Source organism: Condylura cristata, unplaced genomic scaffold (assembly GCF_000260355.1).
Source record: "Condylura cristata isolate star-nosed mole 26May11 unplaced genomic scaffold, ConCri1.0 scaffold00004, whole genome shotgun sequence".
Taxonomy (NCBI): domain Eukaryota; kingdom Metazoa; phylum Chordata; class Mammalia; order Eulipotyphla; family Talpidae; genus Condylura; species Condylura cristata.
The window spans coordinates 60,812,993-60,840,938 of NW_004567105.1; the positions used below are offsets into that span (position 1 = coordinate 60,812,993).

General features: G+C 60.6%; 1 protein-coding gene across 3 annotated transcripts; it reads right to left on the reverse strand.

Moving 5' to 3' along the window:
* Window positions 1-1,030: 1,030 nt before the first annotated feature.
* Window positions 1,031-27,946, reverse strand: SEMA3F (sema domain, immunoglobulin domain (Ig), short basic domain, secreted, (semaphorin) 3F). Of its 3 annotated transcripts, none has more exons than XM_004676138.1 (19): window positions 27,913-27,946; window positions 23,790-23,949; window positions 10,987-11,147; window positions 10,835-10,897; window positions 10,611-10,730; window positions 9,853-9,945; window positions 8,253-8,346; window positions 6,904-7,023; window positions 6,577-6,716; window positions 6,354-6,468; window positions 6,159-6,228; window positions 5,857-6,001; window positions 4,665-4,887; window positions 4,061-4,149; window positions 3,900-3,941; window positions 3,562-3,719; window positions 3,299-3,366; window positions 2,948-3,081; window positions 1,031-2,345 (listed from the first exon to the last, which is right to left on the reverse strand). In XM_004676138.1, the coding sequence occupies exons 2-19, from the start codon at window positions 23,899-23,901 to the stop codon at window positions 1,935-1,937; spliced, it is 2,358 nt and encodes a 785-aa protein (XP_004676195.1). In that variant the 5' UTR covers window positions 23,902-23,949; window positions 27,913-27,946; the 3' UTR covers window positions 1,031-1,934. The 3 variants fall into 3 exon arrangements, with proteins under 3 accessions (XP_004676195.1, XP_012576023.1, XP_012576022.1); XM_012720568.1 differs by lacking the exon at window positions 27,913-27,946 and adding an exon at window positions 26,257-26,323 and having other exon boundaries at window positions 1,039-2,345; XM_012720569.1 differs by lacking the exon at window positions 9,853-9,945.

Consider the following 27,946-nt stretch of genomic DNA (forward strand, 5'->3'; position numbering starts at 1 on the left):
CTGTGTGTTCAGATGGTGCAGGACACGCTACTGCATAGACATAGTTCAATCAAGCTGGTGATGTTGAGTGCAAAGTTTCTGGAGATTTCCCACCTCGCAGTGTACCTTCCAGGGGGCTGAGCCGAAGGGCTGGACTTTTGGCTGGAAACCTCTTTTAGTTCTCAATTCTGTTGCAGACCCAAGAGGCCACAAGGGGGTGCCAGGACCCCAGGCACTGAGCACTGAAACCTGTCCCTAAATAGAACAGAGAAGTGGTATTGATTCCTACCAGGGCTGGTGGCTGACATATTACCTGTTGGGGGTGGGGGGAGGGGCTCTTCAGGGCAATGTACCACTTGTACCATTTTCAGCCTTCCTTTGTGCCAGTTTCACCTCTATCCTTCTGCACCACCACCCACATTATGAGTGTGCGTGTATATGTGTGTGAATTGGGGGGGGGGGCGGCATCTCTGCAGCCCCCTACACACTGCCCAGAGGGTGGTGCTGGAGCCTAGTTGGTTAAGCTAATGAAAACCTGGTGTCAACATTCTGGATTTAAGTAGGGCCAATCTAAGCCCTGCCTGGCTCCCTCAGCCTGCTGCTGACTGTGCCTCCCCAGCCCTTAGCTCCCCTGCCAGGGCTGGACTTGGTACATTTGGCTCAGGGCTCCCCCCACTGCCCAACTTCTCCCTGTCCAGCGGCTCCCCACCTATTCTGTTCACCACCACCTCTGGACATTTGTTCATGTTGGATGCTCTGTTGGGAGGCAGCAGGAAGACACGGAAGATGGGAATTTGGTCAACTTTCAAGGGAGGGACAACTGTCCTGGGAGAAGTGGGTCTCTGTCTTGCCAACTCTGAGTCCCAGACACAAAACTAGGTGAGAAAGCAGTGTCGAACGAATGATCAGTCACATGAGTGAACAGAAGCTGGGTTTGCAAAAGAGAATTGTGGGACCTGGTGGCCAGGTCACCTGGCGAGCAGGAAGGAGAGAATCTGGGCTTGAGCTGAACACCCATCCTCCCTCCCCTCCAGCGAGAAAACCAGAGTCCAGTCCCAGAGCCAGTGTTTATTAGCAAGATGGAACCAAGGGCGCTGTGGCCTGGGGAGTGGAAGGCCAGCAGGGGCCCCGTCCCACCTTCTCGTGCCCAACCCAGAGCTATTTACACCCATCAGAAGTGGTGGGCAGAAAGGAGCCCTGGGGAGCCGCTCCACCACGGCCACTCTCCCCTCAGCCCTGCCTGCACGTGACCCCTATTATTCCCCCAGCCCCCCAGTCCAAGTGACACAGAACAAAAGAAGAGGAGGTAGAGTGAGGCAGCCCTGCCCGGCAGCAGGAGGGGAGGCGGGCTAGAGGTGCTGCCCCTGGCAGGGCTCCCCTCTTCTCCCGTGCCCAATAAATAGAGAATAAATACCTGGGGAGGGGCTGCCCGTGACTGGGCGCCCCCCTCCTAGGCAGGGGCTGGCATCCTGTCGCGCCCCTTCTTCCCTTCTGAGCCCCGCCCGCCCACCACCCTCAGTCTCCAAAGCAGTCCTCGCGTCAGGCCCACGCCGACGGCACAAGCTGACGGCACACGCTGGCCAAGGTGCACGGGGCGTGCCCTGTCCAGGTAGAGCTTGACTGCTCCCTGGGTCCCGGAGATCTGGAGGTGGCTGTCGTCCGGCAGGCGAACTCCCAGCGGAGTCTGAAGACTGGTGGTCCTGGCCTGGCGCTGCCGACGGACTGGGCCGGCTTAGGCTGGCTGTTTCCTGCCATCTCTGACCAGCGTGGGTCTGAGTTTTGGAAGATGCTGCCGCCGAGGCAGGCTATATACAACCCACCAATAAATACTGTCTTTGCAGGGGCAGGGTGTGTATAGAATATAGATATTTTTATATTTATATATATATATATATATCTTTTATATTAAAAGGGACAAGGGCTAGGCTGGCCCACTGCAGGGCTGACAGCTGGCCTCATGTGTCTGGTGGGTGGTGGCGGCGGTTCCGGGGCTTTTTCTGGTCCTGGGGTTCAGGAGGCCTGGGTGCCCCCGGTGCCTCCCTGGGACTGGGCGGCACATGGCGCCAGTAACCCTGGCAGTACTGGTGGATGAGGCCCACTTCTGGTTGGGCCAGCAGCTGGGCCAGCTCCTGGTAGGGGGGCGTGGGGGGGCCTGCGCCGGGAGATGGAGGGGCGCTCACAGCCGGCGGCGGGAAGAGGGCAGCGTGGACAGCATCCCGGCCCAGTACGTGTAGCTGCACTCGCGTGACGACGTGCTTGAAGTTGTTCTCCGTGGCTGTGCAGGAGTAGAGGCCTCGATCCCCGAGCTGCAGGGCACGGAGCAGCAAGCCCTGCTCTGTACGCAGGAAGCGGTCCTCTGCACGAATCTGCAGGGCAGACACGGAGCTCAGGGGCTGGCTGTCCACCGCTGGCCAAGCCAGCTTCCAGGTCAGACCGTCCCCCGGGGCCACTCCCTGCAGGCATTGCCACGCCGAGCGTCCACAGACCAAGAAACAACCCACGTGAAGTGGCTCCACAGCACCTCAGTAAGGCAGCCACATGCATGATCCCACTTTGGGAGGGAAGAGCACAAGGGGGGCTCCACACAGCCAGAGAGCTTTGGAGAGCACATACAGAACCTCTGCTTCATGAGGGTGCTGAGCTGGAGCACCCACATATTACCATGTAAGGATAGTTCCATAAAATGAGGGTACACGCAGGGTGTCCACGCACTGGAGCTCGCCCACACGTGTGCACACTAGAGTGCACCCCCAGTGGACGAGGCCGGGTCTCCATGTAGCGGGAAACTCCACGGAGTTTCCGCATATAACTAGACTGAGTCAAATGATTTCCACATGGGGAAGGAAACCTGGAAAGGCATCTTAGAAGGAGGGCCGCCCCACTTTGGTTTCTATACCACACTTCAACCAAGGGGAATTTCCACTCCCCAAGGGACTCCCCGTGAGGACTGGCAGGCACAGGGACTCACCTCGCGGCGCCGGTCACTGGGATCTCGCTGGAACAACCATTTGACAGTGGCCTGGGGCGAGCGGGGCTGGCACTCAAGGAAGGCTGCACTGCCGGCCACGCCGTACTGCACAGACTCCACAGCGTTCTTGTTGGCTGAGGAGCAAGACAGCAGCGTGTGAATGCAGCTTGGCTGCCGGGCTGACTGCAGGGGGCGGCAGGAATACACGTAGACCCCCACCCAGAAAAGCAGGGTGCCGCTGGGCATCTAGTCCTTGAGGGGGTGGCTAGGGACCACCTCCTGCTGGCATGGGATCATCCGTAAGCAGCCGAGGGCCCTGGACACAGTTCTGTGGGTGAGGCAGACACTCACCGTTGGAGTTGAACCCACGGCACTGCCTGATGGGGTTCCCGTGCCGGACGTCCTGCCGGCGGCTCCGCCTGGAAGAAGATAGCTCCTGAAGGAGTATTCCCAAGGAAAGTTGGGAGCCCCCCCTCTGTCCCTGAACCCCCAAGACTCCAGGGTAAGGATGAATCACCCAAGACCTCCCCTAGGGTCAAATCCCATCTACCTCCAACCTCCCCAGACTGGGCCCTGGTCTGGCAGCTAGGGGTCCACGGGCCTGGGGCTCACACCTCTTAGAGGATGCGGTGTAGCGGGAGCAGGCCTGGCCGTCCCAGGCGCAGTAGGGATCCCGGGCGAGGCAGCAGTCGGCACAGGCAGCCCCGTAGGCCTGGCAGCGGTGCAGACTGAGGTGCGTGACGCCTACTGCCGAGGCCACGTACAGTTGTTGCTAAGGACAGAAGGGGCTTGTCAGTTCCTTCCCCACGGTCAGCCCCCATCAGGAGTCGGCCGGGCTGGGTTCCTGCCCTTCCTTGTCCCATGCCTCAGTTTTCCCATCCCAGTACCGAGGGCATGACCCCAGGGAGGTGCAGACTCCATCCTGACACCCAGCCCACCTTGCCAAACTCACCCTCTTGGAAGATATGGTCATGGTCTTAACAGGTGCTGGGTCCTGGAAGAAGAGAGGGGTCAGTCTGGGACCCGGAGACTCCCTTCCCAGCCTGCCTGAGCTGAGGTCAGGAGCTGGTGCTACGGAGGGCCAGGGGGAGGACAGACTGGCTGGGGACCCACCTTGAAGACCTCCACCTCCTCCAGCATGAGCTCCTCCATCTCCTGGTCATCCTTGGGCAGCACAATGACCTTCTGCACTGTCCCGCGGTCTGGAACGGGCCGGGCAGGGCCTCAGTGGGGCTGAGGCTGCTGGGGAAGAGGCACTGGCCTCAGCCCCTTCCCCCACCAGGCCCAAAACCCTGAGGGCAGTAGAGCAGGAGCTCTGTGCCAAGGCTGAAGAGTGTCTCCCGAAGGGGGGCACTGGCCGAGGATAAGGGATGGTGGTCAGGCTGTCCCGTCCCAGACCCGCAGTGCTGGAGGTGTCCCCGTGTTGCACTCATGGTGTGCACACCCAGCTCCTTGGGGTACCTGTCATCTGTCTCCCTTCCCTGCCCCAGGAGGGCAGCATCCCCGCTTATACTGGCCCCCTGGGATGGGGATCGGAATGGGGTTCGCCCATCTCAGTGATCCCAGCAATAGGGAGAAGGCTCCCGAGGATGAGGATGGCACAGCTGGCCTCGACCAGCCTGTAGCAACCCCTAGCAGGGTAGGTCCCAGCCCCACGGGTCTGCACCCTCCACCCAGCGGGCCCAGCGTGGGAGGGGCCGGGAGCAGCGGCGGGTACCTGTGCCCAGGAAAAGCACCTCATAGCGCCCGTCGGCTGCATCCACCTGGTCCACAGCGACGGTGGTGAGACGGTAGGGCGCGCCCGTGCGGACCACGAGGGGCCGTCGCTGCAGCGGGTACACGGCCTGGTACATGAGCGGGTGGCTGCGCATGAAGTTGATCACTTCGTCAGGATAGTCCTTGGTGGACTTCATGGACGGTGTGAAGGTCCCGCCGGGGCACTGCGGGCAGGCGATGAACATCAGAGCCAGGCCACCCAGACGGGGTTCACTGGAGAGACCTCTCTGCCTGGCCCCGTGCCCTCTCCCTGCTACCCCCCTGCAGGCGTCTGCCGACACCCAGACCCTGTTCCAGCCAAGGTCTCAAGGTCCCACAAGGTCAAACTCCACGGCCGCCCCTCTGGCCTCACGCGCCATGACCTGAGTCCCCGGAGGATGTGCGGCATTTTCTGCTCCGTCCCGATGCTGTGTGTGCTCTGCCTGGGAGTCAGCTCCCCTGCCCTGGCCGCTAAGTCCAGCCCATCCTTCCAGCCTCCAAGTTTACCTCCAGCGGGAAGCCTTCCCCCTCCAGAGACTGGCTTCCCCATCCCAGGCCTGACCTCATGGAGCTGTGACATCCCAGGCACGGGGGCAGATCACCTCGCTCTCGGGTTTAGATCTCAGTAGCACAACCCGCATCAGACCTAGACGGGTGAATCGTCTCCCGCCACCACTGGCCGGGCCCTGGCCCGCCCCCACCCCCACCCCGACGACTGCTCGCCAGCTGTGCTGACCCTAGCTGCCTTTCTGCTCTTGCTGTGAAGATTCTTCCCTCAAGTAAGCTCTAAGCTCCCAGACACCCGCAGAAGGCATTCCCCGGAGCAGCCTACCATGCCCAGCCCGACACCCTTGTTTCAGGATCCTGGCTGAGGTCCTTCGCAGCCTGACCTTGTGTGTAAATGGGCTGATTTTTCCCTTTTAAATTAAAATTAAAAAAAAAAAATCCACTCTATTTCAAACCTACCCACAGCTGCCCAACCCCCCCCAAAATAATTCAGCCTTATTAAGGGGCTATGGACGGTTTATACACGCATGTAGCCCACCTCCCCAACCTGACTTCGTGATGGCAGGGTCCACGCGTGCAATGAGCTGACCCACAGCAGGCCTTCTAAAAGGAGAGCAAGTGGACGGGCCGACGAGCGGGGTTCTCACCGTGCCCGGCCTCGGGTAGGGCATCTTCCCTGAGAAGGGCATCCACTGGTAGTTGGGGCCCTCCTTGTGGGCAAAGGGCCCGTTGAAGACCATGCGAATGTCGGCCATGGAGTAGACGCACACGGCGGAGCCTCGGAACACCGAGCTACAAGCAGGGTGGGACGCTGTGGTGGGCAGAGCAGATCCCCAGGGTCCCTTCCCAGACCGCCCTCACCCGACAACTTGCCACCAGGCTGGGCTCCTCTACAAGGCAGAGACCCCAACCCAGAAATACGCTGCCGCTGCTGGTGGGCTCGTCTTACCCCGAGGAGGTAAAGACAGCATAAATGACTGGGTTCCTCACGTCCTGGGTCTGCTGGACAAACACGTCCTCTGGGAACAGAGGAAAAGGGTGCTGGGCGGGTATCCTAGCCAGGAGCCCAGGGCCTGCCCACCCAGTCAGCTTCTGTCTCTTCCGTGGCAGCCCCAGGACCCCGTCCGTCTGCCTGGGCACTCACGGAGTTCATCGAAGTGGGTCTCAATGCCATCCTCGCCAGGCACCGAGCAGACCAGCCTTGCCTTCAAGAATGTGCTCCACTTGTTGACCAGGCAGCAGTGGCCGCCGTCGTCGTTCTGCGGGACAGGGGGCGGGGGGCTGGGTCAGAGCAGCCGGCTGGCCCAGGACCCTGCGGACACAGGGCTGACCGGGTCGCGGGGAGCCGGGGCGCCACCGCTGCGTACCAGGCAGATGCGCCCGATGCGGGCGTACACCGCCGGGCTCTGCTGCGCGTCCGCGGACCGCTCCCGGAAGAAGAAGTAGAGCTTGTCGTCATTGCGCTCGGCGCTGTCAGGGATGAGCTCCGCGTGGATGAAGGAAGGGTCTGCAGGGGCAGAGGTCAGCTGGCGAGCCCTCCTCCCACAATGCCTCTTTTGCAGACAGAATGAGCGGCCATGCCCAGGAGCAATTCTTCCCCCAGACAGGAGGCTCCCCCCCGCCCAACCAGCTGCAGGAGTCCCGCCGGTGCTTCTCCGCGGTGCTGCCCACCCGCGGGCTTGGGCCGCGCTCACCATTGAGCCACCGGGAGTTGTACTGGTCAGTGCGCATGGCTGTCTGCTTCCCCAGCGTCCGGAAGATGGCCGCGTCGGTGCCCATGAAGTCGATGTACACTCCAGCGTAGAGCTCCTCATCTGCGGGAAGCCAGCGGCTCGGTCAGGGACCCCAGGAGCCCCCGCCCGCTGACCCCAGAGCAGTCCTGTTGCCCCCTAGCCTCCCCAGGGCAGGAGTGTATGACAGGTGGGTGGGGTGGCTGCGGGGTAAGATGCCGGCAGTGGCTCTGGCAGCCGCAACCAGCCATGTCTGTGGGGAGAACACACCCCTAACTCCCCTCGTGGCTGACTTCAGGCCTCCGGCTGAGGTCCGGAGGTCACAGGTGGGGAGGGGAAGAGCTGCTACAGCAGCGGGGAGCCCCTCCGCCCCCAGGTGCAAGTCACCTCAAGAGCGCAGATAAGAAAATGTAATAAAACACCTAGGAAGCATTGAGTCTGAATAGTTATTACCTGTATTTTTTAAATGATTTACTTAATTGAACGTGCATGTGGCTTCACTTTTGACAGTAGCTGTGTTTAACCGCTGGATCGCCAAACACCTGAACGTTTTAACAGGAAGTCTGACCACTACCCTGGCTCCAGCTCACGCCATTTCTTCCCTCTTAGAGCTGCCCAGGGCAAGCCCTGCTTCCCCCGCCAGGGCCCTGGGCCTGGTTCTGCCACGGCGCTAGGATCTTCCTGTTGGCCAAGAGGGGCAGGATCATGCCACCTACCCCGGGGCCCTTGCCCAGGGCCGGAGGTGGCGCAGCAGCTGCCAGGAGTGGATAAGGTTGGGCAGCCAGGAAACAGGGCTCAGGATTGTGACTTGTGCTGGAGAAGCCGCTCTGCTGGGGCCCAGCAGTGCCCTCCTCAGAGAGCACCCCCCAGCCCCTCTGACACCCGGCTAGGCCGGGAACAAGCCCCTGCTGCTCATCGGGCCGGGCCTCTCCGCTGAGGTTCCTTTGTGGGGTTTCTCCAACCTCTCCGGCCAGCCCAGGACATGCCATGGGACCCCCGACCCCGTCAGACTGCCCCCGATCGTTTCAGCTTATCTTCTCTTCCAGACAACTTGTGGTGGCTGGAACAGTTCTACCTCTGCAGGGCCCACACCGGACTTCAGGGTGGGATGCGTCCCCCGAGCGCCCCCAGCCCAGGGGCTGGATGGAGGCCCACACCCTGTCTGTGCCTGGACGCGCATGGCCCTGGCTTGGCCCGCTACGAGGCGGCCCCACCACGGGGCTGAGGGATGGCATGCCCGGGGTAAGTGTTGCTGCCCCCCCCATCCTAGAGGCAGTGGCCACACGGGGGGTGGGGTGGGGTGGGGCACTCACTGATGAGGGCCGAGGCTGTGTCCAGCTTGGGGTCATACGGACACTTGCCCTTCCCTGACTCCAGTCTCTCGGGCTCCAGGTAGAAGATGTAGTCCTGCAGGGCAGAGGGGGACTCAGCACCACCCACGCTGGTCCCACAGCCAGGAAGGGCAGGGGTCAGGATCCCAGGGTGAGAGCGAGCCCCCAGGGGCACCCCGAAGCCACCCCCACCATTCTTCAGGGCTCCTTGGGTTTTAACTGCGGCACGGTCACTCAGGGCCATGCCGTGGGGCCTAAGGGAGGTGCTTCCGGGTCCCAGGTCTTGGAGGGCTCTGCTTTGGGAGTCACGAGAGGGGCATGGGTAGGCTCCTCCATGCCAACCACCTCAGAAAGACTCTGGTCAGGGTCCCCTCGGGCCACAGAAGCACAACTCACTGAGCGGTTTCTGCCTGTCCTAGGCCGAAAGAGGGCTGCTAGCCAGAGGACGGAGGCCGAGGGCCTGAGCTCCGGTCCTTTGCTACCAGGTCCCTCCAGGCCGGAGGGTGCTGAGGGCAGTGTGTCCCCAGGCTTTATACCCTCCCTACCGGACCGCTGGTCCTCAGGACAGACTAGCAGTCTGTGGCCTTTCCCTGTCCCTCAGCAGAGCCCGCAGCTCCACGCCTTCCCAGGGTGCCAGAAGTTGAGAGGTCCAGTTTAGAACACATGGAATTCACCGAGCCCCCTGTGCCTCCCAACCCAGCCCAGGAGACGCCAGGAGGAACGACGCTGAAGGTGCTGGACCAGGAGAGTGCGTGGGGTGGGGGTGGGGGGGTAGAGGAGAGCGGCAAGGAGGAAGGAAGGAGGCGGCAGCAGGTGGCAGGGTGGTGATGGAAGATACACACAGGCCCGCTTTCCGCTCCACTCCGCACACGACTCCCGGCACACACAGCTCCACACACGCCGCTGCGCACTCTGTACCCACTGCTCACCTGGCACACACACGCAGTGCCCGCGCGGCCCGCTTCTCAGCACTGCCCACCAGACACGCAGCTCAACTGACCGCCTTCTCCATCATTCAGCGGCAGCCCCTGCCCCGGGCCCGCCCCGGCCCAGCCCCGGCACCCCCAGACCAGACCCGGGATCATGGCTAGCGGACGGACGGCGGTGCCCTTCCACCCCAGGGAGAGGCCGTCAGCTGAAGGCCCGGGGCAGGCACGGACATGGGCACGGGCACCCGAGTGTGTGTCAGGCTGGACACGGCTGCCACGCTCCCGCTCTGGGCGCGAGCAGTGGGGGTGAGAGCACAACGGGGGCCCACGTGTAGCGGGCGTGCCCAGGTGGTCCAGCGTCCATACAAGTGGGGTCCGGGGGTGAGGCATGGCTGGCCCCAGGGCTCCTGTCCTCCCCACCTGGTGGCGTCATGATTCCTTGCCTGCAGGGGTCACACTGAGGCTGACATGGGTCCCTTTGGGAATACCTTCAGAGCCTGAGGGCACTGCAGAAGGGGGGTGGGGGCACAGAGACAGAGGGGAGACCCTGGGGAGCCTGGCCCGGGGGCAGGTCCTGGCTGGAAGGCCAGGCCCAGGGTGAGTTTAGTTCGTAAGTGGTGCCGCTGGCACGGGCCTGGAGGGATGAGGCCCACCTGGCGTGGGACTGTGGGCGTCGGGCGGAGGGCGCCATCCGTGGCTCTGCTGCCTCGGCCTCTGACCACCTGCGTCTGGGTCCAGGGTGTGGCCTGAGAAGATGAGGAACAGGGGTTAGAGCCAGGGGTGGCGGGGGCTGGGGGAGCGGGCTGGGGCTGCCAGCTTCTCACACCACACGTGCCAGGAACACGCTCGAGCGCACAGATGCACACAGGTGTGCACACATCCGCAGCTTGGCACACGCATGTCCCACGGGCCCACATCACTCTCGCACATGCCCTGTAAGGTCACACCGGCTCACGCACATGCCTACATGGAAATGGAAAAGGGCAGAAGCAGGCAAGGCAGGGCAGAGCTGGAGAGGGAGCAGCTCTCCCCCAGGCCGCACGGTGGGAGGAAGCTGACCCAGCATTCAACCTCCTGATGCTCGGGCCCTCGGGCCCCCTGGCTGGCTGCGGGGGCGTGGGCCACGGCATGGCCAAGAGGATGGTTGCCACATGTGGAGTGAGCACTTACTACGTGCCTGGCACAGTGCTAAGGGCTCTGGGAGCATTAGCTCACTGCCTCCTCCTCACACCGACCTGTGAGAAAGGCAGCTATTAGCCCCATTTTCAGGGAGGGGAGCTGAGGCTGAGGGGTGAAAGAAGTTACTCACCCATGGCCACAGGGCTGGGACTCAAGCCCACGTTCCCATCAGAACCCGCAACGCAGCTACCGGCAGAGGCTGGGGCAGCGTGGGGCCGGGGCTGGGGCTCACCTGGGCTCGGCGGCCGCGGTTCACATAGGTGCACACGGGGTTGTACGCGCCGGTCCCACACACGTACAAGTGTGTCCGGTTCCAGGGCTGGATGAGTCTGACGAAGTTCCCGCATTCGCCCTGGGGCCAGAGGGAGAGCCACGGAGGTGCCTAGATGCCCTCCTGTCCCCATGCCTCCCTGGGGCCGCCCGCCCCCCCCACCTGTGGCCCCCCACTGCACTCACATTGCCATCCTTCCCTGAGAGCACGCACTCTTCAATGCGCTGTGGGGAGGCTGCCCAGTGGATCTGCCGGAGATGAGAGTCAGGGGGTGCCACGGGCTGGACGGGCCCCTCGGCACCCCACCCCGCATCCCTACATGTAGACTGGCCCTTACAATGAGGGGCTCGCGGTTGATGTCATGCAGGTCCAGGGACAGCACGTAGTCCTTGCTGCCCACGTACATGCGGTCGTGGTCCTCGTCCTTGAGCAGGATTCGGTAGTCAGTTGTGTTGAGCAGGAAGTTGAAGAAGTGGGCAGTGCCTGTGGCCTTGAGCTCTGGCGGGGGAGGGAGGGTTCGGTGCAGCAATTAGGACCCGCCACAGCCCACCAATGGTTATCTCAAGCCCCCCACGCCCCCACCCAGACTTCAGTTCCCTCTCTGGTTCCTGAACTGCTAGAAGGAGAAAGTGGAGCAGGTGGGCAAGCCAGGAAGGGCGGCCACACCCAAACTCTGATTTATCAGCAGCCCCAGCCAGTCTCTGGGTCCCCATGAAAAAGGGCAGTGGGTGTGGGCCAGGCCAAGGGATGGCATCAAAGAGTCTTTGCTCAGATGGGGGGGTAAATACTCCCACGCTCCGGGCGGGGCTGGCTTCCCACAGGGCCTAAAAGGGTTAATTTACAGGGGGTGTGGAGGCAGGTGCATTCAGGACAGCCTGGAGACGCTGGCGCAGAGCCCAGATGCCCTGTCCTCACCCCAGCTACCACCAGACAGACCAAAGCTGGCACACAGCAGGGCTGCCCCTCATCTAAGGTGGGTCAGCCAGGACACCAGAAGGCCTTGCTACCCCACGGACCCAGGCTTCCTCCCCAGGCTCCCAGGGCTGCTGCTCAGGGAATTTCCTGAGCACTCTGCACCCACCAGGCAGTTTTCCCCAGGAAGGAGGCCCTGCTCCTCGCACTGCAGCACCGAGACAGAGCTGGGTCCAGTTCAGTGCTCAGTCTCTTCTATGTGAGTCTAGCAGCCCTGGCCCGCCCAGGCCCAAGTCCTCTCTCCTGAGGGTGAAGGGCAGGTGGGAACTGGCCAGTGACAGGCCAAGGGCAGGCACAGGACTCCAGGAAACTCGGAAACCTTTGTCTGGGAAGGGGAGAGCAGAGGGGTCCCTTTGGCGAGCCCCTCCTCCACTCACCCCCAGCTATTTTTAGCTCAGCAGGAGGGAAGACTGTAATGAGGGTGATGAATATTCACAGGAGGCCTGAGGTGGCAGCACACAGACGAGCACATGCGTGCACGCACATGGCCCAGACGTGCACACACGCCCACACGTGTCCCGCGCAGATGAGGCATTCACCACGGGGGGCAAGCACGCCCTGTCTCCCCACCCTGCAGCTGGGAACCCATTTTACAGGTGGGGCAATCAAGAGGAAGGCCAGAGAACAGCTGGGCTGTGAGGCTTCAGCACTGGTGGGACCAGCAGATGGCCATGGCCATCGGTCAAGCATTAGGAACTACCCTAACCAACCCTGACCCCTGTCATGTGCTGGAGAACCTGGGGTGGAGTGGAGGTGTGTGTCCGGAGGTTCCCAAGGTGGGCTGGGAGCCCAGGACTCCTAGAGCAGGCCAAGCTAAGGCATCTGGAGACCATGCTAAGGATCTCTGCGAGGTAAGCAAAGGCCTGGCCTTGCCCCGTCCTCACTATGTGGCGACAAGAGAATACAGGTGATGACCTTGTCCAACCACTGGGACGGAGGGACGCCGAGGGATCAAAGGACCAATTCCTGCCAGGCTACGGCCTCTCCCGCCTGCTCGGCGGCGCTTCTGAAGTCCTGGGCAGGGCAGCCTGGGCACCTGTCCTGCACCTGTTGTTGGGCCACTCGGAGTCCCCCGCCTGGCCACCCAGCCCTAGTGACAACAGGAAAGTAAACACTCACCCACCTCCCAGGGCCAGGAAGTAGCCAGAGAGGAAGTGGGGCTGCCAGCGGAGCACCCCCAGGCTGGGTACAGCCCGCCAGGGGTTATTTATACCCTGGCTGAGGGTATGGGGGCATGGCCTTGGTTGTACCTTTACCCGTCCTGCTGGCCCAGGGTAAGGGGCATTTAGGGGGCACTGGAGGGGAGCAAGAAAAACTCAAATGGGTACCTCCAGACACAAGCACCTGGGGTGGGGGAAGCTGCAAACACCTAGCTCCCTGAAACACAACCAGTACTGCCCCTCACCCCCCATTCCTGCCCAGCCTTGGCCTCTATAGTCTGAACCCACTTCCTCTGCCATGGACCTCCAAGTCCGTGTCCCCATCAAAGCCCCAGCACTGTGGGCTCCAGGCCCTCTGTGAGAAAGCCAGGAACAGCCCATTCGGCCAGTGAAGAAACCGGCGCCTCCATGTAGAGCAGATTAGCTGATCTCACTGTCCTGCCCCTCAACAGAGTCCCTAGCCTGTCTGCCCCTGGGGGCGGGGGAGGAGCTTCCCATCAGTCTTCAGCACATACTATATGCAAAGCCCTGAGGTCCAAACATCAATTTACAGGTGAAGCACAGAAGGAAAGCTACGTGCCAGAGTGCAGGGGTGGTGGGAGAGATTCCCACTCAGGTCCTTGGTTTTTGAGCCTACGGAGGGGGAGGCCCAGGGCTGGAAGGTGACTCCCTCTCCAGTGACAGGCATGTGACTCAGGACCCTCGGGACTACATAGTGGCCACCGGGAAATGGCGTCAATGGTTCTGTTGTCACAGGACAAGATGTTTCAGTCGCCGTGGAAACCATGAGGTGGGAGGAGAGCCCCCATGAGGCTGTGTGGGGCGTGGCGGGGTGGGACCACCATCAGGAGTCCGGCTCTGGCCTGAGCTCTGGCCTGAGCTCGTGACCCCAGGTGGGGCATTCTGGCTCTCTAAGCCTTATTTCCCCACCGTGTGGGGACTCCGAGTACTAACATTCGACGTGGCCCTGGGGTGGGGGTTCTGCTCTGATCTCCTCTGGCCCTCAGACCACCCCCCCTTCACAGGTTGCCTCTGACTTGGGGGTAAGGAGAGTGGGACAGGGTCGCAAGTCCTCTCCATGGAAGCAGGTTCACCATCTCTTAGAGATATCCACCCCTCGGTCCCACTCCGCTGCCCCGTTTGCTAGTGTTGGGATGGGGAGCAGAGAGGGCAATGGGGAGGAAGGGGTTCCTGTATGACTCACCTCAGCCGCCCTCTAACTCCATCCTGTCTGCCCCCCCTACCAGCCCCCAGCAGAGCTAAACCCAGAATAACCCATCCAAACCGGACCTACATAAAGGGAAATAGGTGGAGAAGGGAAGGCGCTTTCCCAGGTCCGGGAGTGGACTGGGTGCGGGGTTCCGGCCGTGCTGCAGCTGCAGCGTTTGTCCACTGGAGCACCCGCAGGAAAGGAGTCAAACAAGGACCCCACAACAGCCTTGCTCCCAGCTCCAGGCAGAAAGACTGAGGCCAGGGGGAAATAGCACACCTCAGGCCACAAGTGACGACTGATATCCTGTCCACGCTCCCTACCCTGTGACGGGGCGAAAGAACTAGGGCCTTCATTCCTCCATGAGGCCTGGGCCAGGGCAGAGGGCAGTCAAGCGATGCTAGGTCTCCCACTCTGGCACCTGCAGTGACAGCAGCTACATACTGCTGTAAGGAGCAGGGACTGTGCTAAGGGGGCCTGAGGGGCCACTCGTGGGAGAAGGTGCCGTGGTCCAGCCTGAACATATCCTCAGACCAGGTCCCATCCCGGTCTCCCTTGTCTGAGGTCCAGCCCTAAGAGCAGAAGTGCACCCTCTCCATCTCCATGACAATACTGAGGGTGAGGCCAGGACACAGCTCAGGGCTCTGTGGGTATCTCTGACCTTAGGGAGGGAGGGCGGTGTGACTAGGTGATGATTCCTGGGAAGGGCTCCCCACCCCCACCCGCTCACCCAGGCTGGGCACAGGTTGGGTGGGGCGACATCCGGGAAGGCTTTTCCCGTCACTGGGAAGGAAGAGCCTTTTCTGGCATCAGACACCTCATTTCCGCAGTCATTCCTAGCCTCGCATCCCCCAAGGCCACTAGACACTCAGGGTTCTGGCGCAGAATGACCTGGCCAAGGTCTGGAGGCAGGAACACAGGGGGTTTAGTCTTGGGGGGCTGCTGCTGCTGCTCCCTGGGAAGCAGCCAGTGAGTCCCCACTCTAAAGGAGCTGGCAGACAAGGCCAGCCCTGAGCAGGCAGGCCCCTGCTGCCTGTCTCGACGGCACCCGTTGCCAGCAAGGCAAGGGCTGCCACAAAAAGTGGGGGGTCTTGGAGTAGAGGTGAGTGCTCCGCCCCCTTGGTTACGACCCCACAAAGCAGCAGGCTCTGACTGACAGGTCACCTCCCCTAGCCATGCTTGGGTAGGGGGCCATGACAGACAGGACCCTACAGCCCAGCCCTGACCTCTGACCTCATGTGGACTAGCGTGGCCCTCATCTCTGCGCTAAAGAGATGATGCGGGCAGTGAGAGGTGGGGGTGCTGGGCAGGGTTTCTCTGTCAGAAAGAGTCCCTGCCCTCTGAGGGAAGCTAAGGCAGACATGGACGTGGCGGGAGTGGCCAGGTGCAGACAGTCCCTACTGGACACCCCCATGGGCTCCAGGGAGGGGGTCTCAGCCCCTTTATTACCCCCCACCAAAGCTGCAGGGCCCCAGAGGAAGGTCCAGGGGCTGGGCTGGCCCCCTGGCTGTGGGCCTAATCCCCTTTTAATGAGCGGCCAGCCGGAAGGCCTCAGTCCCTGGCCACAGCCCTGCAACCCTGGGAGCCCCAGCCAGCCTGAGCTGGGGGCAGGGCAGCCCCAATGGCTTAACAAGCACCTTTCCCCCATGTTCAGCATACCCCCTCCATTCATACCTCAATGTCAGGACACCAACACTGGCCGGGTGAAGCCAGAGCTCCAGCCTCTGCCAGGGATGTGATCAGGGTGACCCCTGCCCAGTGTTCCCATGGACCCTCTCTGGGGCATCTGCCATTTGCTCAGGTTGAATTCCCACATGTGGCTGAGCAGGAGACACTGGCACTGCTAATGCAGGGGCTGGCTCTTCTAGCCGCCGCCCCCCCCACTGTGATGAGAACCCCTAGAAGCCAAATCCAGGAGTTTGCTTTGGCTTAAACTCCCCGCTCTTTGGGGGGTAGGAGGTAGCGTCCAGGCTTCTCTGGCGAAATTCCTTAATATCTGACCTCCAATCACAGCCATGGGCCAGGATCTCCAGCTCCAGACCCAAGGCCTCCACTACAGCCATCAACTCTTTCCCCCTTTTCCCCCAGGCAGGTGAGCCAGGTCGTGCCAACAAAACCAATTACAGCAGCTCTCACCCAATTAGCAACTAATTATGGCCTCGTAGTCCATTCAACATAATTAACATGTAAATGACTCGGAGTGTTTATATTCAATAACTGCTCTGATTGAATTTAATTTAAATGTCTTAACTGGGGACCCAGTTACCGTATTTCACCACCTAGAGCTGCCACTTCCTGGGACTGTCAGCCCCTCTGGGGAGAGGGTTGCTGATGACACTGGCCCACTGTCGGGAGGTGGGGATGGCTGCTGAAGCTGCAGCCCTGACACGCCTGTCCAGGGGTGCAGGTCAGGAGAGCCACCACTGGGACCCCCAAGATGGGAAATCCCCTAGAACAAGGGGCCCCTCCTCCAACGCTACTGTAAACATCCCAACTGTTCAGTAAACACCCAGCTGGAGCTGGGGCTGGAGCGGCCCAGCTGGGCTGAGGCTCTGCAGTGGGCGACCCTCCCATTTCAGGGGTTGAGGGCCGGGGGCTGGGGCCGGGGTCCGCAGGCCCAGGCAGGCTGTTCCCACGCCCGTTCCGCCCCAGTGCCCACCTGCTCCGCCCAGGAGAAGACAGGCTGGGGCATAGCTCATCCCTGACCCGGGAAGAGCGGGGAGGGAAGGAGCCGCAGGGTCAGTTCTTGGCATAAACACCAGCCCGGAACCAGAAATCGGGACCTCCTCACCTCCACCCTCAAGATGTCCAGTGATTTTTGACCATTTTGTCCTAGCAGGTGCGGGACTTTCCAATGTTTCCACTGACCCCTGCCCACCCCCTGCTTGGAAGTCCGCAGTATGATAGAGAGAGCTGACCTGGAGGGGCAGGATGGCCCATGTGAATGGGGTGGGAGGAGGTGGCCTGGGCCCAGCAAGGAGCTCACATAGGAATGTGCTCTGAGAAGTGTGAAGGGGGTAGGCAGGGAGGTTGGTCCTGAGGGGGAGGGTGGCAGCGATCCATTTCTCAGGTGGGGAGAGTGAAGTGGCCATTCAGGGCCTCCAGTTCCACAGGCGGGGGTCCACCCCTCCTCCCACATTCCAGACCTGGCCCGGAAACCCCTCACTCCTTCCTCCACCACCTCCTCCTCCCTCCATGACTGCAAAAGACAACAAACTCTCCACGGCTCATTTACTCCGATAAATCACCCAGACGGACAGGCCAGGATGGGACCGACAGGCTGGTGGGTGTTAAGACCCTCCCCCTGCCCTGGGTTTCGTCCTGTGTCTGCCATTCTTGGACTCCTGGGGTCCCTGCAGCTCCACCACATTGCCCTCCCAGAGATTCCCAGAATGTCCCAGACAGTCGCAACCTATCCCCCAACTGGGGAGAGGAAGCACAACTCTGGGAAATGTGTTATCAGGGTCACTCTTAGGCGTGCAATGCAGCCAGTCAGGACCCTGGGGAGGGACTCGGCCAGCCTTGGCCAGGAAGGCGGCAGGACTCGGCTCGGGCCTGGTGCTAGGAAGGAAGGGGGCTGAGCCAGAGAGCTGGTGCAGGTAGCCCTGGGCAGAGGCGCTCTGGAGTGCAGCCCACTTGAGCTGTGAAACGCCCCCACATTCTGGCTGCTGCTGCCAATTCTTGTATATGACCCACAGAATCAAGTGTGCCAGCTGACCAGCTGAAGCACGGGCAGCGCATTCTGCCCTTGAGGGCATCAGCAACAAGCCGTATGCAGGAAGAAATAAGGCTCCTAGCTGGGAACAAGACCTCAGAGGAAAGAGCCTGTCTCAGTAGGAAGCAAGGAGGGGTCAAGGTGGTGATGGGGGAGGAGTGGAGGCAAGGGGAGAGCAGGGGAGGAAGGAAGGAAGAAGAGTGGGGGGAGGGGTCTGGAGCTGAGCTCTGGGTCTGAGGGCCTGAGGTTTCCTAGTCCCCTTCCTTGGGACTATCCCATCCGGCAAAGAAGCACCAGATAACCACTGCCAGACGGCAGCCCCAGGAAGATGGCCACAGATTAGTCTACCTGAGGCCGCCCTCCCCCACAGGCTGGCCTGGATGCTAGGCCAGCAGCCCAAGCCCCATTCTTTGCTTGGTCAGGATCAGTGGTCAGCGTCTGGAGCCCAGCAGGTCTCCACCCTCTCCCTGGGCTGCTCGGCAGCCTGGGGTGAGGGGTGAGAGGGGATGCTGCCGGCCTGCCAAGCTCAGGCACCCACGTGAGCGGGGCTTTGGATTCAGACCGGAGCCTTCTGGCATGCAGGCCTCTGGCAAAGGCCCTCTTGCTATTTCTAAGAAAAATGCAGCAGCAATATTCTCTGCTTCTCCAAAGCTCCAACGGTTCCCTTGAGGCAGGGCTCAGATTCCCAGGGCAGGACGAGGCCAGGCCTACAAACACACTCTCAGCCATCATGTAGCCGCCTGAAGGAGCAGCCCAGGCCTGGCATAGCCGGAGCTGCCGCTGACCAGGGGCTCCACCCAGACTGGCCAGCTCACCTGGGGTGGGGGGATACCCCCTGGGCATCTCCTCCCCACATGCATCTCTATCACCGGATATTCCCCACATATGTAATTTGGTACCTCTGTGATGAGAAAAAAAGCTTAAAACCACAAGGAAAAAATGCAAACTACGTTGGAGCGCCAAGAGCAAGACTCTGGCTAACACCTTGCTACTTCTCCGCAGTCACTTACTTCTGCTCCTGCTCTTCCTTCTCCCACACACGGGAAGGGAGGCTTCCCCTATACGAGGTGCAGCTTCCTCTATGAAGTGTCTCTGGATGTCTGAGGTAGGAATTCTCCTAACCCCTCGGGCCCCAAGACTCGGGGCCCTGTCCCCCTCACCAAAAGTTAGAAACCTGAAGGGAGGGGGGAGGCAGAGCAGGACTCCTAGAGATCGGCTTCCTGGGGATGGCAATCACCTCTCCGCGCCTACCTGCCCCTCTGCCTAGCTCCTAGTTTCTGGACTTCCTTTTCTGGGGCTGCAGTCACCAAGTTAGTCCTCCCAACAGCACAACGAGGTCAGTACCATTTCACAGACTGGGCAGCAGGAACAGAGGCAAGCTCAGGACCAAAGTTCAGGACCGGTGGGAGGCCTACACTAGACTGCCTGCGCCCTCGGGCTGCCGCTTCCAGGGCCAGGCCATCGCCACCAGCGCAAGGCTTGGGAGGCTCAGCACCCTGTCTAAGGCTGCGCAGCGACAAGGCTGCGCAGCGACAAGGGAATTGCGGGGGCCAGTCTGCCTTGGGGCAGAGACTCAGTCACCGCTAGTGACTGCTTCTACCGAGTCCAAGTACTCCAGTGCCCTGGGAGAGGAGCTAGAGGGCTCTCAGGATTCAGGAGCCAGAAGCCCCTGGCACTAAAGACACTCTCCCCCCCACACCCCTGGGGCCCCCGAGGGTCAGGGAGGGTCAGTGCCAGCAAGCGCACACACAGGTGCGGGCAGCCAGGAGCCCACTCTGAGGCCACTGCCTCCCAAGCCACTGGGTGAAAGATGCCTTTATGGGCCGGGATGAGGTTTTTATCTTGGCGGTTTCTCTTTAAATTCTTTACGATTATAAAGCAGTGGGGGCTGCCAAGGAACATGATTTACTCCTTGAGCATGCACCAGCTCCCTGCTCAGTGCCAAGGGAAGCTGGAGCCAGGGAGGGAGGGGCGGGCATTGTGCCAGGGAACCAGAGACAAGGCCTGTGCGACTGAGGCCCAGCCAGCGGTGGTCCCATCCAGAGCGTGGCTGGACCCAGAGCCAGAGCCAAGGACCCTAGGCCCTGGCCTCAGTGACTCCAGCTAGGCCTTGGGCAGGTCCTTGGCAAGCAAAAGGACCTGTCCTACTTTCTTCAAGGGCCAGTTCCTGGTCACCCAGGGGACGGCCAGCCGGCCAGCCCCCAGGACCTCCCAGGTCCCAAAGTGGCCACTCCAAGTCCCCTCTCAGAAATGAGGTAGCTTCCATTTCCAGGAAAACTGAAATTCCAAATGCAGGGATCCAAGCTGAAGTTTGTGGTTTGAGTCTTCCTTCCTCCCTCATCCTGGCTCCTCCTGAAACGTCCACCACTCCGATTTGCTAGCTCCAAATCCCTCTGCAGCCGTCAAAGCCACCTGACCCCTGCCCGGCTCCCTGTGTCATGCCTGGCTGCCTCACCCTGCCTTCCCTCCTCCTCTGCAATCTGAAGCTCCAAGCCTCCTTTGGCTTTGCAAGGCGTCTGTGGGGGGAAAAGGTGGGTCTTCAGGCTGCCCTGTGCAGTCAAGCCTCGGGCTGGGGCAAAGAGCCCTCAAAGCTGGCTCAAGCACTTCCACCCCAACCCACATTCACCCCTCAATCTCATCCTCTCCTAAGAGACCCAGTGACTTTGGTTGTGTGATGCCAAACGTAAATCACCTAAGAGGCGGCACTGTCATTAACCCCAGAGACTCAGAGGCTGGGCCGAGAGGTGGGTGGGCCCATTTGTCTTCTACCTACATAATATTCGTCCCCACTGAGCATTCTAGTTTTGCCCTGACAGACAGGATCTGAACCCCAGGGCTACTCCGGACATGGGAACCCGTTCCTCTCTTGCTCTGTGGAGGGGTTGGGGTGTTAGGGGGGCTGGGGGATTGTATTTACAGGAAATAACCAAACCCCACGGCTGCTGCTTCAGTGAGAAGAGAGCTTAAGAAGCCGGCCTGGGGGGAACCCCAGCCCTTTCCTTGGGAAATGAGGTGGGAAAGGCTGGCGTTGGCACAGCAAGATCCTAGAAGCCGGGCCCTGGGCCCTGGGAGAAGGCTGTGCCCGCATCTCCTCACTGCTCTCTCTTAGTTCTGGGCAGGCTGCTTCTCAGTACTGGGGAAGCCTCTGGGTCTTGTGCCTCACAGGAAATCCAGGGAGACCCCTTCCGGGTTCTAGCGGTATCCCCATTTGGTTCCCATCATGGGCATCTTCTATTATTTTCATTCCTCCTGCCACCCTCTGGCATGGTGATCTCTCCATCACCCTACTCCTGCCTCAGTTTCCCCAGGACCCAGCCACCTCATGTCATCACAAGACCCCTTTCCCCACCCAATCTGGCCCCAAATCCTGGTCAGAGCCAGTCCAGGCAGCAGTGTGTTTTGTGGGGGTGGCTTCCTGGGAAAAAGTAAACATTCCCTAAGCTGAACAAAAGACCTGGCAAGGCCCTCCACACCTCCCTACCACAGTCAGAGGTGGTGCCCTGGGGCTTGGGGTGGCTCAGGCTGGGGGAAGGGAGGCTTTCCCTCCCAGACTTGACTTAGTTGAGGGGACTCCAGGCCCAGGAAAGGAGGGGTGGAGGAAAGAGGACCCAGGCTCTCTAGCCCAAGAACCCACAAGCCCTCAAGAGCCAGGAACCAAAGAATACTTTGCCTTTTCCTGGAAGTCTTCCCCACTTGACTCCTCACTTCTGCCTGACCTTGGCTATGCTGCTGACAGAGGCCTGAGGCAGGGACACAGGAGCCCCCACTCTGATGGAAGCCTGGCACTTTCTCCTTTACCCGGTGTTGGCTTTAGGCCTGGCTGGGGTGCCCAGGCGGGTGGGCAGGCAGCGAGCCCAAGCCTGGCCCAGTTCCTGCCTTTGTTCCTTATCTGTCCTAGACCGTGTGGCCCCTCATGCCAGACCCCCTGGCCCAACCAGGTTGGAATGAGCACCTCCCAAACACAGCAGGACTCAGGGCAGGGGGCCCTGAAGCCTGGTGTGCCAGCGGCCATATCCTTCCCACGCACTGAGGGAGTGCGAGTAACCCTCCCCGGCCGTGGTGTGTGCCAGGTCTCCCAGTTTCCGGGCTGCCCGTGGGCCTCTGGCGTCTGCAGGAGGTGCCGTCCACTCTCACCGAGGGCCACTTCACACAGATGACCTGGCTGAGCCCACCGAGCAGGGGGGAAACACAGGGCTGGCACAGCAAGTGCCAGGCTTCCAGGGGGCACCGATCAACTGGGTGCTCATTGTCTTTTCAGCCAAGGGGACTATGAGCACCCCGTCTTATTCACTGCAGCGTCCCCACTACTCAGCATAGGACCTGGCCCACAGTAAGTTCTCGAGTATCTCCTAGGCTGAAGAGACACAGAAGTGTTATGGAGGACATGAGGTCAGTGAGAGCAGGAAAGGTCATTCAGGGCAGGGCAACCTGCACAAGCAAGGCAGGAGGCCGGCGGCCAGGGGCTGGGGTGGCCCCATGCACCCTGCAGCCCCACCCAGGCTGCCACAGCAGTCAGCACTGCAGGCTGGCTGCCAGGGAGCTGGGCTTTTCGTCACTGCGGGCGTCGGCTTCAGAGCTAATTGAGAGGGAATCGACCTGACTAATGTGGGTGTCGGTGTGGACAAGGCCAGGACACCGGGGTTCTATTTCTGGCCTCTCTGCCTCCTACCTGACCTTGTTTCTGCCCTTGCCCGAGCCTCGGTTTCTCTCTCTGGAAAACAGGAACAAAAGTCTTTGCTCCTTTGCCCCTGGAGGTCCACAAAGGTTTAAAAGCTTCAAACAGCCCTTCTTACGTCTGGGCTCTCCTGCTTCCCCTCATGGGTCTCCAGGGTGGTGACAAAAATAATACCCAGAGTGCATGTCTGGGCTCCAAGTCCCAAGGGTGTGGGGGGAGGGGAGGATCTGCTCCCCCTGCTGGCACTTGGGCTTGGAAGGGGTGAGAGTGGGGATCAGGCCCCTTCCAGATCTATTCATGTGCTCTGCAGCTTTCCACAGGGAAGGGTGGAGGTTGCAGAATAAATATGTCACCTTCTCAAGCCTGGAGAGGAGTTGTACTTTTACAACACAAACCTATCAGCCCTCCTGCCCACTTCTGGATTGACATGGGAACATGGTTAGCTGTGGGCTGGGCCTTAATCAAGCCTGAGGAAGGAAAGGTCAGCCCAGCCTTTCACCCCCATATGTGTACTCGGAAATCTGCCCAGCCAGGGCTATGTTGGCCCCACCCAGGGCAGGGAGCTGGACAGAGTGATATCTGGCCAGAGGAGGGCCAAGGCTAAGAACTCAGCAGTGTTCCCAGGGGTCCCAGGACCTAGCCTGGCTGCTGCCCCTTACTTTAGGCTGAGAATTGACCCCTCTGGTCACATACACCTCCAGGGAGAGGCTAGTGAGTGAGCCACCTATATTCTCCAGGAAATGTGCCTGTGTATTCACCTGCCCGGAGGGTTGGGTGCAGAGGTGATGGATCTAGTGGACCTGCCTCTCACTCTGCAAACCCCACTCATCACTAAAACCTTCCAGTGACTTCCAAAAAAGAAAGGTCATTGGGGCCCTCAGGAGTTCGGACCTCTCACAACAGCACACACTCTGAGCCCAGGGGGCCTGCCCTTCAGTCACAGCCAGGAGAGCCTTCCCCAGCCCCTTAAGGACCCCAGGAGGTTCCTTAAGCTCTTACACAGGTCCTGCTTCTGCGGGTGCCCCAGGTCTCTGTGCCTGCCCCATTGTCCCACCTCCCCAGGGACTCTCGGGGACCAGATGCAGGGCACTGGCCAGGAAAGGCCTCCTTCCTGGACCGACAACTCCAAATTCCCCATTACCACACACAGACATACCCCGCAGACCTCAGGCCACCCAGACCCCAATTCTGTCTGGAAGGTGCCCAGACCCAAGACCCTTCCCGGAAGGTTCAGGTGGTCCAGGCTCCAGCTTTTCTCAGCAAATCCCCGCCTCCTCAACGGCCCTGCCCCCACCCCCTAGGATGACTCACTAGGCCAAACAATTTGTCCTTTCCCCCCCTGGCATCTCTTCTCTCTACTGTGCTGTGCGAACAGAGAATGGTGCTGGGGAACAAGGCAACCTCTTACCTTTGAAAGAGAGCCGAACACGGGGCGTAGCCAGGAGGTGGTCCTGGGTGGGGGTAGCTGGCCAGGCCCCAGTCAGTAGGGAAGCCCAGAGGAGGAGACCAGCGAAAGGCATTGTGGGAGGGGCCTAGGGCCCAGGAGACTGGCTCGGCTGTCTGAACACCTGGGAGGGGGAACCGAAATTAGAATGTGTGTAGCAAGGCAGGGATACCATCCTCCCAATGTTTCCTCGTATAATTCCAAGGTACCTCCAAGGTACCTCGTATAAAACCAAGGTACCTTGTTTCCCTATCTGGACTAAAAGAATGATGGGTATCTCCTTGCCCACACCCTCAGCCTGAGTCCGTGAATGCCCCAGTGGGCAAACCTCACATCTTGCCTCTGCCTGTGTCTGGGGAAATGTAACTAATGGCCTGGAACACAAGGAACTGTGTGCAAGCTCGGGTCACCAGAGCTGTCAACAGTCACTGGAGACTGACCTGCTCCCATGCATCCTGAAGCCCATTCACAGGTGTCTTAGGGCCTTCTCCAGTTCCTCACAGGTTCACTCCCATGTACCCACCTATAGCTAGATGGGCTATTCCTTCCCCTTCCCACCTTAAGATACAGGGGAAGAAGTGATCCAACCCTGCCTGCTTTAGCCAAACTTCTCCTTCCAGAACAGAACAATCTAAACCTGATTACTAGGGGGAGGGCAAGGGTGAGGGGGACAGGTGAACGAGACACCCAGAGAGCCCCAAAGTGGACAAGAGACAGTACCAGCTGGAAAAGGAGTGGCAGGGAATAGCATGCTCTACTGTTACTGAAATCACAGCAGGAGGGATCCAGGTAAGACACAGTGAAGGACTTCCCGCCAGGAAAATCACAGCCCTGAGTGCAGAGGACTAAGAAGGGGTGCAAGGAAGGCCAGTGAGCCTGTGCAGGTCTCAGGGCCCCCCTTAGTGGCCCCTGCAGAACTCCCACACCCCCAGCAGGCCCCAGTTTCCACACTATGTTTTTCAAATATTGTCTCCCCAGGCAGACTGGCTGTTGGGTAAACGAAGCTCAGCACCAGTTGCTGGAACATATTGCTCCCTCCCAGCAAAAAACAGAGCCAACTCCCTGCCCCTCCCCATTAGAGCACAGGGTGGGGGGCCACCAAGAACATCTACATTGAGTTCCATCCCCAGGCCTAACCTATCTCTTCCCTTCTCCCAATGAAGACAGGACCCCAGCCCATTGCCCAGAGGCTGGAGTGGAGGTGAGGGGGACAGTGACCCCCCTGCAGCGGCTCACATGCTGAGGCAAGGCCCAGGCTCTACATCTGAGTCGGGCTGCACAAGACAGACCCTGGCTCCAGCCCTGACCTACCTCCCACATGCCCCTTGCCTCTCTTTCCAGGACAAGCCATTCACAGTTCCTCAGACAGGAAGTGCAGCTTATGGCTTCCTGGCCTGTTCCCCATGTGGTGCCCTCGGTGGGACCACCTTGTCCTGTGCCTGACACCCTCTTGTTCCTCCAAGATCCCTCCTCACAGATGTGACTGGTTGGGGGAGGGGAAAATCAGAACCAGCTCCTTCCCTAGTCTTCTGGGCGAGTGCTGACTGAACTGAGTGAGACTCAGTGAGAGGGGCGGATGGGAGAAAGGCCTGTGCAACCACCAGCACCCCTGGGGTGCACCCAGGACCCGGGAGGCCCCCCACTACACAGTTGTGACTATGCACACGTCCACACTGCAGGCCTACACACATCCTCAAAAGCATGTTTGCTCAAGAACTTGACCTGCTAGTGGGGTGGGGCTCAAGGAAGCAGGGAGGCCAAGATACATCCCTCAAAGTTTTGATCCCATGTATCGGGGTTCAGGTTGACTTACTTCCCCCTCCCCCCCACCCTGTGACCTCATTTCTCCTGTAACCATTTTCCTGATGACAAGGTCAGCAAGGATAGTGCTGGAGTCCCCCTAGGTGTCCAGGAAGGTGGAGGACCTTGCCTTCCTGGCCCCTGCAGGGGCGGGGGGGGGGGGGGTGTCTGGTAGTGCTCTGGCTCTTTAATGGGGTGGATGGGGGATGTTCAAGTCTGTTGGAGCCTCAGGCCCAAACCCAGTTACCCTCTTTGGCAGCCTGAGGGATGGAGAAGAGAAGGCAGGAGCGCAGGGAGGGAAAGGGAGACCGTTTCTACAGTGCTTCACCTCTGCCAGCCCCTAAATACATCCCACTCAGTCCCAGCCCCAGAGAAGCCCCCAGGTAAGCCCAGGTGGGTGGACAGAGGAAGAACAGCCACCGCCACCTGGGAGCCCACCAGGAGGAGAGCAGAGAAGGAAGGGAAGAAGGCTGACGGGGAGGGAGCAAGGGAGGGAGGCAGGCGGGAGGGAGGAGGAGAGAGGGAGGAGAGAGGGAGGGACGGAGGAGAGACGCTCGAACAAAGAAACGAGCTGCTGGGGCTGGCAAGGGGTTCAGGGAAGGGGCGGCCAGTCGAGGGGGTCTGGAGGCACCTGGGGGTGGGGCAGGGGGCTAGGTGGTCCAATTGTCCAGCGTGATCCAGGCCTTCCAGGTTTGGAGTGGGGGACCGGGAGGTGAACAGCCGGCCTCAGGGAAGGGGAGGAAGGCTCCAGTGAGCTGAGAGCTGCCTAGTGGAAGGAAGGCAGGAGCGGCAGCGGGCGGGTGCTTGGGGGAACACGGGAAGAAATTAGTAACAGCACCCTACCACCCCCTTCTCAGCCCCTCAGAAACACCCCCCTCCGGTAGGGCAGGCCAGAGCGCCTTCTTAGCTCCTGGGTGTCCCCCTCCCCCAATAACCCACAGACCTGGAGGCAGAACCACCCCAGCAAGGGTAGGATTGAAACCCCCCCTTCTTGGTCAGGGGTTTCCTAGTCGCTAGGGGTTGGGTCCGTTCTGCCCCTCAAGGGAAGCCTCCCAGAGCAGAGGGGGCTGGGGCTGGTGGTGGTCTTTTCTCCCTCCAACCCCCACATTTCCGGGCCTCACTTCTTCAGAACTGAGGGGCAGCAGCGGGGGTGGGCATTCCCACTGCCCTAACCTTCCAGATCACCATACTGCACTGGTTCAAGCACCCTCCATGTGCACCTGGGATAAAGCCCCAGCTCCATCCCACCTCCTGCACTGGAATTAGCCTCCAACCCTTGAATGCAATTTCCTATCTCTGCAGCTAGGACAGGGGGCTTCTGAGGAACTATCTGAGTTCAATCAAGAGGAAGGAATCCCAACCTGACCCAGCTCCCAGGTGAACACACCACTGCTTTCAGTTGGCCTCCTCCCCCAGGTGTTCCAGGGCTGGTATTTGCAACACAGTTATGTTAAGAATTAGAAGTTATTTATCCAGCCAGGCCTCTAGTCCTCCCCGGCTCCAGCTGACCCCTCTCCTGTCAGCTCTGTCTCATTCCTCAGCCACTTGACACACTCTGGTCCCTCCTGCTCCAGGTGAGCCCTTCGGGTCCCTAGTGTCCCCTGCCCACTTGGCCACCAGCACTCCAGCCAAATGCTGGCTTAACTGCAGGCTCCTTAGAATCCCCTACACCCAACACACAGTCAAGGCAGAACTCCCCACTGGAAAAGCAAATCCAAGCTGGTAACTGGGGGTCAGGGCAGCTGGAACTGTGCTAGGGGACAAGCCTTGCCCCTGGGCTGGCCGTGCTCACGCCCTGTGGATCTGGGAGACCCTCCACGTGGGGACCACCAGTGCAGTGACTCATTGGATTAGCCCATCCAACCCTCAGATCTGGACACTGGGGCAACATAGGCGCACCTACCCCAGGTTAGAGCCCCGCCTGAGGCTTTAGTGTGAGAGAGAGCTGAGGTAGGAAAAGGGGGACAGGGAATCCTGCTCCAGGAACGTGGGGATGAGGGTGTATGGAAGCACCCACCTAATGAGAAGCTTACGGGAAAAGTTGCTTTGCACACTGGTGATCCCGCAGGCCACATCATCCACACACCCCCCTGATCGCCATGGAGCTACGGTCCGGACAGGTACCGCAACCACTCCAGTCCAGTCGCCCCTGCATCCACCGGCAGCACCCGGCCCCCCGAGCCCCGCGCCCGGGACACTTCCGCAGAGTTGCAGTGCCGCGGGTCCCAGAGGGATCGCGGGGTGGCCCGGCCGCCTGCCGCTCCCTCCCGGTTCCCGCTGCACTCACCTCTTCCGCGGCGGCGGGGCCTGGGCGCCCGGGC